This window comes from Lygodium microphyllum, chromosome 26 (genome assembly GCF_053477565.2).
Source record: "Lygodium microphyllum isolate KBCC chromosome 26, Lygodium_microphyllum_v1.1.10, whole genome shotgun sequence".
Lineage (NCBI taxonomy): Eukaryota > Viridiplantae > Streptophyta > Polypodiopsida > Schizaeales > Lygodiaceae > Lygodium > Lygodium microphyllum.
The window spans coordinates 102,206,967-102,220,833 of record NC_141160.1 but is presented as its reverse complement, the minus strand read 5'-3'; the positions used below and the strand labels follow the sequence as shown (position 1 = coordinate 102,220,833).

The window sequence follows — 13,867 nt, the reverse complement described above, 5'->3', positions numbered from 1 at the left end:
GAGCTCCAAATGGTACAATCTCATGTGGGTATGGAGGGCCTAGCTCTAGCTCGAGCAATAATCCCTTGTATCTACCTATGAAGGTGTCGTCGGTGTCTGTGTCGACTCCTAGGACGTCTGGATTGGCTAAGCTAAATGGCTATAATAATCAATACACGTTGTCTTTGTGTGGACTGTGGTGGTGGGAGAGGCTCTCGTGTGGATTGTGGCTGTGACTATATTGAAGTCTTTTGAGTCTCCTTTGTAAAGAAGTCTGTGAGCTGCCTCTGCGAAGGGCCTCGATGTCTTGGAGTAGTTGTACTCCTGAGGTGCATGTCACAAAGCCGTCGTATCTCAAGAAGAAAGAGGCCAAGGCATCGCTGATCAGTAAAATCCATGACTCTGGATAGTGGTCCAAATCCGTCTCTAAAGAGACAGTGGAAACAACCACGGACCTCATAATACGCTGGGCAGCGGCATATATAATACTCCTTTGTCTCTAGCCCTAATTGGCATATCTGACATATGCGCTCCTCTGGTGGGATGGATCTATTTCTGCCAGTCTTAATCTCTAGCTGATGCAAGGAGGTGCGCAAGTGGCCAATAGTACATCTGATCCCATGGGAAAGATGGGTGTCGGCGAACAATAAATCCATCATCAATAGTGTGAAGGAAATGCTCGCGGTAGAAAGCCATCTTTGTCCCTAGCTCCTGCCCTGGCATCAACCATGTCCACCAAAGATCCAACTGGGTAAGATCCATCTTGATGATCTTGCGAATCTCTAATCTGCTCAGATCAAGAGATGGAGCATCAAGGGAGTACTGGAAGGGGGGTAACTTGTCCATGCTAAAGCCATGCAACTCAAACCAAGCCGACATCTGTGCATACCAACATGAAGTATCACCCTCTTTGGCAATTGATTTGGTGAGGAAATCAGCAGCATTGTCACATGATGGTACATATTGAAGGATGATATGGGAACTTTCAACTCATTCACGTACAAAATGATATCTCATATTGATATGGCAAAGTTCAATGCTTAATTTTGGTCCTTGAATGACAAAGATTGATGCTTTATTGTTGGTGAAGATTGGAATTTGCTGCCTGGAGGACTCAAGGGCCAACCGTGCATATCTGTGTCTGGGTAAGTCCCATAGGCTATGTATGTATGCGACCGATCGGGTGAGGTCTTCTACCACAATCGGTGTAGTTGCTAGCTCGGCTCTGATGATCTCATGTGGCACTGAGACCTTACATCTGATCATCCTGGATATCATGGACACTAGGGGTTTCTCCATCGACCTCCATCCGTCATAAGTACGCCCCGATCTGCTACGGTGGTCAAGATTGGGCCCCCATATTTGTACTCCATAAAGTAGTGTGGATGTGACAAGTGTATCAAAGAGCCATAGCTTGGTGCGGAGTTCTTGGAATTGCATCTATGAGCATATCCTCTCCAAACCACCTAGTGCTGTGTATCCGCGAGTCAGTCTAGTGTCTGTTGCCTCTTGCATAGAAAAGGTGGGCCTTGTGAATAAGACTCCCAGGTCGCTGATCTCCTGACCCACTGTGGTGCAATATTAAATACTATCACCTTGGTTTTACCAAGGTTCACTGAAAGCCCACTGCCCAAAGTATAGGAGTGTAATGCATCCAAGTGTCTCTGTAGACCCTCTAGAGAGTCAGCTATCAATACAATGTCATCTGCATACAATAGGAGAGGTATCCAAGTGCCAGCTAGTGGAGCTCCTCTATCTCCTTCCTGTGAAATATAATCAGCAATCCAATCAATGTACATGCCAAATAATGTTGGAGAGAGGGGGCATTCCCTGCTTCACCCCAATGGTGGAGTAAATAGGTGTCGAAAGGCCCTTAGGTGTCCAGAATTTACCCATAATTCTCTCATACAGTGCCAAAATACCCCAACTGAGCTCTTTCAGTACTCCCATGGCATGCAGTCTATGTATTAGCCTGCCTCTTGGTACTGTGTCAAAGGCTTTGTGGAAGTCCACAAAGCAGCAGTAGGTTCGTCAGCCATGGGCCCTTCCCTCCTCAATGATCGCTCTGAGTGTGAGGATGTGATCCAATGTGGAGAGGCCTCTCCTAAAGCCAGCCTATCCCTGTGCTCTAAGACCCCACATCTCTGCCCAGCTGCTTAACTCATGCTCAAGGATGGAAGCATATAACTTAGCCAATGTATACCCAACCATGATAGTCTGATAGTTATTGGGTAGAGTAGGGTCCTGTGACTTGAGGATAGGCACAATAGTGTTCGTGCTTCAGCTTTTTGGTAGGCCTTCACACATGGCTCTGTTAAACATGTAAGCTAGGAATCCTGCCGCCAAATCTCTAGCATGGATCAAGTGCTCGGCTACTAATCCATCATGATCTTGTGCCTTTCCTCTGCTAAGTCTGTCAATGGCCTCTCGGACCCTACTTTTTGTAAAGAAAGTGGTGGTCTCTGGGCAAGGCTCAAGTGGGTCAAGAAGAGGTGGCTGACCCTCCACAGTATAAAGACTAGTTGCATACTCCTCCCATACAGCGGTGGACGTAATAGGTGTGGTTGGGCAATGCTCTCTGAAAAGCCTCCAAGCCTCTCTAGAGTCCTAGCTCAAGAATAACTGATATAAGTCTCGCTCCAGCTGGGCCAAGAATGTTTTCTTCTTCCACCGTGTGAGGTGTCTAAAGAGTATCTGTGCCTGTCTGTGGGTAGTGGACCCCAGTGCTATCTCTCTCTATAGCTGTGCTCTGGTCTCACGGCACTCATCATCATACTAGCTGTTCCGGGGTGTCACCCCGGTGGAGGCTCTTTGTGTGGGTCGTGAGTGTGGGAAGGCTACACCTGCAACGATGTGTAGGGCCTCATTGAACTGCTGAGTCAGCTCCTGTAATGGAATGTCGGGGTCTGTATCATGTAACAATCTAAGAATCTGCGCCTCATAGGTATCCTCTGTCTCTCTGGAAAAGAGGTATCTCGGGTGTGGCCAACTTGTGTGCTGTGCCCATCTCCACAAGGTATCTTCCATATTCAGTGACTCTCCTCATATCCTGAGATGTCCTCTCTAATTGTATCTCTGACATATCCTGCTTTTGTAGCATCTGCTCAGATGCATCAAAGAAAGTCACCTGATCGGAGGCTGTCTTGGCATTAAAGTCTCCTAGTAAGATAACCTCTCCCTCCTTTGAGAACTCCCAAATATCCCCATCCAAAGGCACATATGGTGATTGCCCCTTGTGTGGGACGTATTGGGACGTGATAGGGGGGAAATAGCATATGGCAACATACAAAGTGCATTCCTCACTACACACTCACCCACATGTATCTGACTTGCTCATCTTTGCGGACTACCTAGATCATCTGCTGTAGCTTCTCCTTGAATAATACTGCCACTCCTCCCGACCCGTTGTTACATCAATAAATGTAACTTATTGGGAAACAAGCGCGAGAGATGACCGTCTGGGGGCCTTGGGCGCCCACACGAGGTTAAGGGGAGCTTAGGAAGTAAGTGATTCATAAAAATAGTATAACTCACCAGGTAATGACGGCTGGCAGAGGAGTCATGACGTCGTTTTTCCACTCCAGCATCTTCCTAAGCGTGGTTGGGTGAAGAGTGAGAGATTTCTCGTGCTTCATCAAGAGAATCGACAAAGCTCAAATAGATATCTGCACAACGTAATACTGGTATCAGAGCTTTTGCGATCTGAAGACGGGTCATGCCAACTATCACTTCGGCCACGTCCCGCCTTGCTGCACAACGAACGGAAAGCCTTAATCCATGACTCTTGCGATTGGAGATGGGCGTTGATATTGAGGGCCACTCGCTATTTGAAGACAAGGGACGTGGCTTGTGGCTGGTGTCTAGGGGTCCAAGTGACCTCATAATTCGTTTGGGCCGTTGCTCGACTTTAAATGACCTCGTAATATTGCAATACGTGGCCAGTGATGTCCTTTCCCTTTGGCCGTAAATTTTCTTCTGCATCTAGCGTGACAGGGCAGCCCAGCTTTCTTGCTCGACAGGAAAGTATGAAAACTCCACCTCATCTTCCATGGCCCGTTTACTGTCACACCGCCTGACAGAAATCAGGCAGACGAAATATAGGGAAGGTTCCCATCCTTTGTTTCCAAATTTCTTACCAATTCCAATTCCAGTGTATAGATGGAGGAGAAAGAGAGAGAGGGGGTAACCGAAGGCTCTAGTTCCGAGGACCACCCTATGGTGGATCCCTATAAAATTAAAATACAAGAAGAACATTGGAAAGAATTTTTTGCTATACGAGAACAATTTGATGATTTAATTGCTCGTGTGCAAGCACAGGGGGTTCAAATGGAGTTGCTAACTCAAGCACTCATCAAAATAAAATCCCAATTAGCCTTATTACTAGAAAGGGATAAAAGTAAGGTAGAGACCTCAGATATTTTATCTTCATTGAAAGATCTAGATGTGACTATATAAGACCCTAGGAAACCCCACCAAAAATTGAGGGACAACCCAATGTTAAAAGATATGAAACCCCCTCAGTTTCATGGGGAGAAAAAAGATAGAAACAAAGACACTATCTTTAACTTCCTCAAAAAATTGGAGGATTTGCACAAATTAAAAAATACTCCACCACATCTTCAAGTGCTGGAGGCTAGTTTAACCTTGGGGCCAAAGGCATCTAAATGGTGGAGAACTTTAAAGGAGGCAAATAAAATACCTGAAACTTGGGCTCAATTTGAATCGGTCTTTTTGAAAGAATTCCTTCCTAAAAATGAAATGGAAAGAATTGGGAAGATTGGGATTTTGTCAGACAAAAAGAAAGACCTTTGCTAACATATCTTGAGGAGTATCGTGAGATAATCCTCAAATTGAAAGGAATAGATGAATTTCAAAAGATGAGGATTTATAAGGGGACTAGATAAGGCGTGTAAAAAGGAAGTGAAAAGGAGTTCACCTAAGACACTTGAAGAGGCAATTAAATTTGCATTAATAAATGAATATAATATGCGTCCAGGTGCACTCACTAGTCTCACCAACACAGAGCCCAAGACTAAGGAATTTGAGACCTCAAAATTTGTAGGTAAATCCAAAAGGAAAATGCCATTCCTTAAGGGTAAGAAACAACCCTTTGAAAAGAAACAATATGTACGGCCAAAGCTAAGTCAAGATGATAAGGCCAATATCTCCTAACTATGCTACTTGGAATTGCTCTCGAAAGAAAAAGGGGGAAGATAAAAGGAAAGGATAAGGACAAGGGCAAGGGAAAAGAGAAACAAATCCATGTAGTGCAGACCCTGGAATTAAAGGGGCATGAAAAGTATAAATCTTTAGAGGTCTTGCACAAGGATGTACAACATAGGTGTTGTATGTGAACTTCTATGTGGCAATCTACCTTCGGGCCACATGATTTAGTTAGAGTGCATGGATTGATAGGTGGGAAGAGGGTTAGAGTCATGATTGATGATTCTGCCACCCACAATTTCATAAGTTATGCACTTGTCAAAAAGTTGAAACTTTCCCAACAAAAGAGTGAGCATCAATACATTGTTTGCATGATGCAAGGTCAAGATAACAAAATGGGATACAATGGTGTCCAATTTGGAAATCGAGATCCAAGGATATAAAGATAAGCTTGATTTTCAAATTATGAATATGAAAAAAGAGCTGATATTGCTCTAGGGAGGGAGTGGCTATGGGGATTGGAACCATTATTAAAGCGTAGTTATCATCACAATACACTGGAATTTGAAAGGGACGATAAGACTTTTGTGATTCAAGGTGAGCATGAAGTATTTGATAACCCTTTGATATGTTCCTTTGAAGTTTAGAAGCTAATAAAGAAGGAAGCTTGTGAGGTATATATGTTATGGTTCCTTCCTGTACAGGACACTTTTACTTCTTGTAATATAAAGCAACAATTTTCTTATGTTTGTGAGTTGAATGTAAGCAATGAATTAAGTGGTTTATTAGATGAATTTAAAGATGTGTTTCCATCTGACTTACTTGGTGGCCTTCCACCAGATTGGGGTAATGTGAATCACCCAATTGACATAGATAGGGATATACACCCTATTTCTAAACCACCTTACAGGCTAAGTGAAACATAGCACCGAGAAGTCGAAAAACAAATCAAGGATTACCTTGATAAGGGGTTTATACAACCCAACAATTCACCTTGGGCTTCGCCAATTTTATTGGTAAAGAAAAAAGATGGTTCTATGCGACTTTGTGTTGATTATAGAGCACTTAATAAGATAACGGTGAAGAATAAATTTCCTATGCCAAGAATGGAAGATCTTTTTGATCAATTACAAGGGGCAAAATTCTTCACAAAGATTCAGGCTGTCACTAAGTAAGAATTAAGGCCCAAGATGTTCCTAAGACAGCATTTCGTACTAGATACAAGCATTATGATTTTTTGGTGATGCCTTTTGGTCTCACTAATGCACCGACTACTTTTATGAAATTGATGAATAGTGTGTTACGGCCCTATCTAGGACACTTTGTAGTAGTCTTCTTGGATGATATCTTGATCTTTAGTAAATCAAGAGAAGAACATTTGGAACACTTACGGACCAATTGTTAAGAACCCATTCTCTTTATGCAAAGAAAACTAAATGCGAATTCTTCGCACAAGAAGTCAAATATTTGGGGCATATTATCTCGAAAGAGGGAATCAAGATGGATCCAAGAAAAGTAAGGGCAATTACTGAATGGCCATCTCCAAGGAATCTGGAAGAGCTTCAGATCTTCCTAGGTTTATCTGGATTTTATCATAGATTCATTCGAGATTATGCTAAGTTAGCTGTTTCGATGATGGACCAACTTAAAGGGAAAGGGAAGAGCTTTAATTGGGGAATAGACTAAAATGAAAGTTTTCAAAAACTTAAGGTAGCTATTACTACAACTTCAGTACTATTAATTGTGGATCCCAATAAACCATTCGTGGTTGAAGCTGATGCCAGTGACAGGGCAGTAGGCACGGTCTTATTACAAGAGGGTCGACCGGTTGCTTTTGAAAGCAAGAAATTAGACCGTGCAAAACGGAATTATTCTGTTTATGAGAGGGAGCTGTATGTAATAGTACATGCAATGAAGAAATGGAGGCACTATTTGTACGGTGCCAAACTTTTAATCTTGTCGGATTATGAAAGCATTAAGTGGCTTAATGACCAATGAGATCTACAAGGGCGTAAAGCCAGATGGGCCGAACTCCTTCAAGATTTCGGCTATGAGATTAGGTATAGAAAAGGAAAGTACAATATAGTGGCTGATGCGGTCAGCAGAATGCCCATCATAAATGAATTGAGTTTTACTAAGTTCACTTCCAATTTGCTTGAATCCTTAAAAGGGAAATGCCAGGTTGATCCAACATATTTCAACATATGGGAAGCAATAGAAAATGGGGATTCAAATGGAAGGGTCTCCACTGAGGAAGGAACATTTGAAGATGTTCAACAAGGAAATGGAGCATCGGGGGTTGCTCAAATGGGATTCAAGTGGAAGAATTTTACCATTGATAATGGTTATTTACTCTATAAGGGCAGGGTATGTGTCTCGATAGATGAAGAAATAAGGCGCCAGATACTCTTTGAGTGTTATGATACCCCTAGTGCGGGATATCTAGGAGTTAATAAGACTTATAGTCTTATTAAAAGGTAGTTCTATTGGCCAAGAATGAATAAGGACGTCCTTGACTATGTGGTCAAATGTAATAAATGCTAGGTTAATAAAGCTGAAAGATTGGAAATGGGAGGACTTCTCCACCCATTAGAGATTCCTTCGGGAAAATGGGAGAGTATCTCCATGGACTTTATTCCAACTTCAACTGATATTAAAACACCAGAATTGGCTAGATTATTCATAGAGATATACCAATTGTATGGCCTTCCGGCAAATATAGTTTTTGATCGGGATAGAAAATTTGATAGTCAATTTTGGCGCGGTGTATTTAAGAAGTTGGACACTAAACTCAGCATGAGTACGGCGGAGCATCTGCAAATTGATGGGCAAACTGAAAGGGTTAACCAAATCCTTGAACATATGTTGAGAGCATATGTAAGTAAAAGGCAAACTAATTGGGAAGAATATTTACCAATAGCAGAGTTTGCATATAATAGTGCCAAACACTCTTCCATTGGATATAATCTGTTTATGCTAATGTATGGGTTTCAGTCCAAAGCTCCTCATGTAGTGGGACTGCATAAGGAAAGGGTTCAGGCATCAAAGGATTTTTTGGAGGATATGAATAGTATGTTAAAGTTTGCTCGAGAAAATATAAGACAGCTCAAGACTGAGTTAGAGCTTATGCAGATCCTCACCGAAGAGACATCTCCTTTGAGGAAGGGAAATTTATCTTAAAGTGCTTGGACAAACTAAAACTATGAAAACGGGACGATCTCCAAAGCTTTCACCCAGGTATTGTGGTCCTTTCACAATACTTAAGAAGGTGGGAAAACATGCTTATAAGCTCCAACTACCTGCTGGTAGTAAAACACATCCAGTTTTCCATGTAAGCAAGCTAAGAAAGAAGCTGGGTGATATGGATAATCTAGTCTTAAATGATAACATTGAGGAGCTATTCGGTGACCAATCTATTCCACATGAACCAGAAAGAATTTTAAATGTTCGTAACAGACGAACAAGGCATACTATTTATCAAGAATGTCTGGTAAAATGGAGGGATTGTTTAGAAGAAACCTCAACATGGGAGTGAGTAAGCACTTTAAGAAAAAGGTTTCCCAATTTATAGTTGGACCTTCCAAGTATCGTTTTCGAGGATGAAACCGATTCTTAAGGGGGAGGAAATGTTACATCAATAAATGTAACTTATTGGGAAACAAGCGCGAGAGATGACCCTTCGGGGGCCTTGGGCGTCTATACGGGGTTAAGGAGAGCTTAGGAAGTAAGTGAGTCATAAAAATAGTATAACTTACCAGGTAATGACGGCTAGGAGAGGAGTCATGACGTCGTTTTTCCACTCCAGCATATTCCTGAACGTGGTTGGGTGGAGAGTGAGAGATTTCTTGTGCTTCATCAAGAGAATCGACAGAGCTCAAATGGGTGTCTACACAACATAGTACCCGCGATTATTGTGGTCTGTGCGTGTCTCCTTCTTGCAAGCTGACTCCCACATATAGCCTGTCACCCGTGGAAGTGTAGTATGTGGTCCCCGATGTGTCTTTGAGTAGAACACTATATCTTTAACTTTGAATGTCTCCTCAAAAGCTCCCACATCCAATCGAAGGGCTCCATTATAGTTCCAGACTTGTGGCGCCTCTCCATGACTACCACCTTCCCTCCTTTGTAGAAGGCAAGTTTGCCCTCCTTGGCTGCCTTAATTTTTGGCATGCACTCCCTCATGTGGGCTAGTTGGGTTGGTGTGAGATCGTCACCCAAAAACACACCGGTCCCCTTCAATGTACGGCGTTGAGCTAGGAAGTCTTTCCTAGCCTTCATGGTGGGGAAGCGGAGAATGAGTGCACTGTCTTTTGAGCTCTCCCTTTCTATGCTTTTCTTGCCCACTCTCCAAGCAGAGACATGCGAGTCTTTCTTAATATTCATTAATGTGTATAGCACCTTGGTGTCCTCATCCACTTTTTCATGCATCTTCAGCCCTGTCATCCGAACATGAAGTGCTCTCATTTTCCTTTTTTGTTCTTCCTCCAATGTGTCATTGATTATGGTTGTTGTAGATGCGTGTGCTAGGTGTTTCCCCTTCTTTGCAATTTGAATCCATTGCTCCGCCTCCTCTATTGCTGTTGGGTTTTCTTGAGCATCTTTGCCCAAGAAATAGCCTTCTTCGTCGTCTCCTTTTTTTTGGAGTTGTTGTACTTCCTCTTTGATGCGGGTGAGCTCCTCGGTCATGCTAGGTTGGATTTCTCCTTCCTCTAGCTTGGGGTTGAGTTGAATGTTAGTCAGTAGCTGCCTAAGTGATCGAATCTCCCCATCTTGGGCTTCTATCTTCAATTCTAGCTTTTTAATCTTATCGTTCAGCTGCGTGTTCACTATGCTCAGTCCGTTGTCATACTCCTTGACTTTGTTGATGGCATTGGTAATCGTGTGCTCTATGTGGACCTTCTCCATTTTAGGGGCGAACTCTGTCTTGTTGTGTTGGGCCTGATCGCGGGCAACAGGGACAAAGTGTGGACTAGAGGCGTGACCTTGGACAGCAGGCGGGAGTCAAGCTAGGCAAGTACGAGTCGAGGCGGGAGTCACAGTGGCAAGGGGTGGACGACAGGCCAATAGGAATCGAGGCAGGAGTCAAGGTGGCAATCGGAGCGGACGAGTCACGACAGGCAGGCGGCAATCGAGGCGGCTATCGGGGCGGACGAGTCGTGGCAATCGGGGCTAAACCTGACGTGGAGTTGTCGATGGAACAGGATTGTGACTTGACGCGGAAGAGAGGCTTGAGAAAGGCTTGGTGAAGAGCGAGAGAAGAAAAAAAGAAGAAAAAAAAAGAAAGGAGAAGGAAAGAAAGTTATAGCCTTGGGGAAGAGTGGCCAAAAAGTGCCAATTTTTTCATACTAAATCGTACGAATATGTACCCTGATCAAAGATTGGTGGCAAAAGGAATTAGTGCTAACGGGGCAAGATAGAGAAATGCAAGGCCATCTTGGTAGTGTCAATCCAATGGGTTTTGTGCATCAAGGCATGCATGCAAGTATGAGGTAGTTAGGATACTTTGGTGGTGGTACTATTTTTCATGCTATGGTGGGTCAAAGACGGCATATGGGGATGTATGGCACAACTCCTTATGGTATGTAACAACCAATGCATGGAATGTAAAATCCAATGTATCCAAATATGGTTGATGGTATGTGCAACCCCATGTATGGTAGCATTGGCATGATGCCTGGGGCACAAAGTGATATATATGGTAATGCATCTGAACCTCTTCGTGCTTATGGGGCTCAAGGGATGAGTGCTGGTAATGCAAATGTTTCTTATGGTTTTAGTCATAATGCAAATGTTGCAAGTGCATCCTTTTTGTGGGGGTGAAGTTTGAGGCCTTTAGTAGTGCACAAGATAGGTTGAAAGCTTTGACTTTCATTTAGGAGTTTGATGAGTCTACTTGGGAGGCAACTTCATTGAATCCTCTAAGATTTGAAAGACAAGTCACTTTCTTGGAGGGAAATGCATTGCAGTGGTGGTGCACACTCCTAATGCAATGTAGAGTACCGTAAAAATGGGTATAATTTAAGAAAATGTTTGCTTGAAGTTGGTTGACAAGTACTTTTGAGGTGGGCATTATGACAGCTTGAAAAAAGCTAGATGCAATTGAATGCAAGAACTTGGGGAAATATAATAAAGATGTCTTGGGATGCCTTGCTGCCTATGACTTCTTACCATCCAGTTCCCCTTCTTGAGTAAGCGGAAGAGGAAAATCAGCAGGGTGGCATGCTAGATGTTCAAATGTAGCCCCAAAAGGGCCGGATATTGCAAAACACAAACTATGGAAGGTAGTTGGTGCCCACTAGTGTCAATGCCGAAGCCAAGAGTGGTGCAGATTGTAAAACCCAGACTGTAGGGTTGATGCTAGATGTAGGGGATGGTTGCTAGATGGAGGAGATGATACTAGTCTGCAAAACACAGCTTGAAAAGGTTGTCACCATGTGGAAAATGCTAATGCTAGTAGAAGGGAAGGCCACTAGGCAGCCTGTGGGTAGTCGATAGTTGGACGAGGGTAATTTGCAGCCAAATGCAGCTTGGATGATGTGGAACAAGGCGTCTAATAGCAAGGGGTAGGGGCCATAAATTGAAATGTGCTCTTGACAGGGTGTGAGTAGCAGTGGAGAGGTTGGAGAGAAGAAGAATGTGGTAGAGAATGATCGAGAGTGTTTGGATGAAATGAATGTGAGAAGTGTGAAATGGGGGGAGTTGGTGCCGTATTTGTAGGCACAGACTATTTCGAGTGGCGCCCCAATAACTGGGCGCCTAGCCCTTTTTGGGGCTGTTAGTGTGAAACCAAAAGGAATGAACTAGAAGAAATGCAGTGAATGATTAGGTTTCTCAACACACTCTCTTTGGCCCAAAAAGGAGTGAAAAAGAGGAGTGAGAGATAGAGGAAGATCCACCCTGGAATCCCAATGTTCCATGTGTAAGGTAACATGTAGTGAAGAACAATAGACATGATGAGCTGATAGAACTAGAAACTCAACCCCAAGAGAGAAGCCACAAGCTCTGTTACTTCATGTTGGAAGGTATATGAAGGCGTAGCCTGTCAGAGTGCAGCGGTGCGGAAGCGTAGGACCGAGAGAGAGAGAACGCAGAGAGAGAAGAGAGAGAAAGAGACAGTGGAAGATGAAGATCTGCTGTATAAAGTGTGCTGAATACAAAGATATGCAGATATATACACGGGCGCAGTGCGCTGGACTGCGTGTCTCCACCTCGACGATGCAACCTGCTGTTCACCTCGAAGTCCGTTGCAGTCTGCACTGTCTCCTGTCTGAAATCTGCGAACAGAGACGGAATCTGCGCGTGTCACCGGTCTGTAATCTGCGAGCAGAGAAGTGTCGGAGACTGCTGGGGATGTTGGCTATTTATAGCCAGAATCTGCCAAAAAACAGGGTGCCAGAAATACCCTGTCGGCTGCACTGCCTGCACAGGTCGGACTGCCACGTGGCAGTCCGACTGTGCAGTCCGACTGCACACTGTCCGACTGGTCCTGCCTGACCTGCCTGCCTACCTGCCTGCCTGCCTGCTTGGATGTGATCTCTAACACCTCCTCTTAGAGCCTGGGCAGGGCAGAAGCTTGAGGGATCTAGAATGTCTCCGAAGTAGAGCTTGGGGAAATGCCTTCGTAAACAAATCCGCAAGATTATCCTCCGTCTTGCAGTACTCCACAATGATGGTTTCGTCCAGAAGCTTCTCTTTGATGAAGTGGTACTGGATCTCTATGTGCTTCATCCGGGCATGAAAAATAGGGTTCCGTGCCAAGGCAATGCAACTCTCATTGTCACATTGCAGCAAAGTAGGACGAGTCTGGGGGCACCCAAGCTCCTCCAATAATCTTCGAAGCCACACAGCCTCACATGTGGTGGAAGACGCGGCCCGATACTCCGCCTTAGTAGACGAAAGGGCTACCGTGGGCTGCTTCTTGCTACTCCAAGAGATAACACCTGCACCCAAGGTAAAACAGTAACCTGTAGTATACCGCCTGTGGTCCACATCACCGGCCCAATCCGAGTCGCTCCAACCTGCAAGTACAAGATCTGAACCATCTGTCCTTGCGGGGTAATGAATCCCTAAATCAGACGTCCCCTCAAATACCGAAGTATCCTCTTAGCAGCTTGCCAATGCACCGTCTTAGGTTCACTCATGAACCCTGCCAAGAGCCCAACAACAAAACAAAGATCAACCCTAGTGTTGAGAAGCCAAATCAAGGACCCAATCAACTGACGATAGCGGGAAGTATCCGCCAAAGGAGAAGTTGAATGGGAAGTGGCCTTCCAGTTGGGATCCATAGGAGTAGAAAGGGCTCGACAATTCTCCATCTCAAAAGACACTAAGAGCTCCTGTACATATCTCTGTTGAGAGATGAAGATCCCCCTTTGAGACTGATAAATCTCATGGCCCAAAAAGAAATGGAGTAGACGCAAGTCCGTCATCTCGAACGTCCGATGTAAAGCTGACTTCGTCTCTTGGACCTGCTGTGCATGATCACCTATGACAATTAAATCATCAACATACAACACAAAAAGCTCACAACCATCCTCGGAAGTGTGAACATAAAGCTGCGGATCGGCCTTGGAACGCCGATATCCCAACTAAGACTGGAGGAACGAATCAATCTTCTTGTTCCATGCACGCGGAGCCTGTTTGAGGCCATACAAGGCCTTCTTCAACCTGTAGACTTTCCCATTTGAGGATCCAAAGCCAGGAGGCTGCTCAACATGGATCTCCT

General features: G+C 44.2%; 2 protein-coding genes across 5 annotated transcripts in view; one reads left to right on the top strand and one right to left on the bottom strand.

Annotated features, from left to right (window-relative positions):
* The window catches only part of LOC148013610 (zinc transporter), a 178,896-nt gene that overhangs the window by 21,883 nt on the left and 143,146 nt on the right, over positions 1 to 13,867 (top strand). The gene's annotated exons all lie outside the window — the stretch shown is intronic.
* Positions 9,157 to 10,047, bottom strand: LOC148013612 (uncharacterized). The gene has a single exon (XM_087668672.1). It carries the CDS (start codon positions 10,045 to 10,047, stop codon positions 9,157 to 9,159), a length of 891 nt encoding a protein of 296 aa, XP_087524798.1.

Coding starts and splice junctions, on each gene's coding strand:
- LOC148013612 (XM_087668672.1), bottom strand. CDS start 10,047: ATGGAGAAGGTCCACATAGAGCACACGATTACCAATGCCATCAACAAA.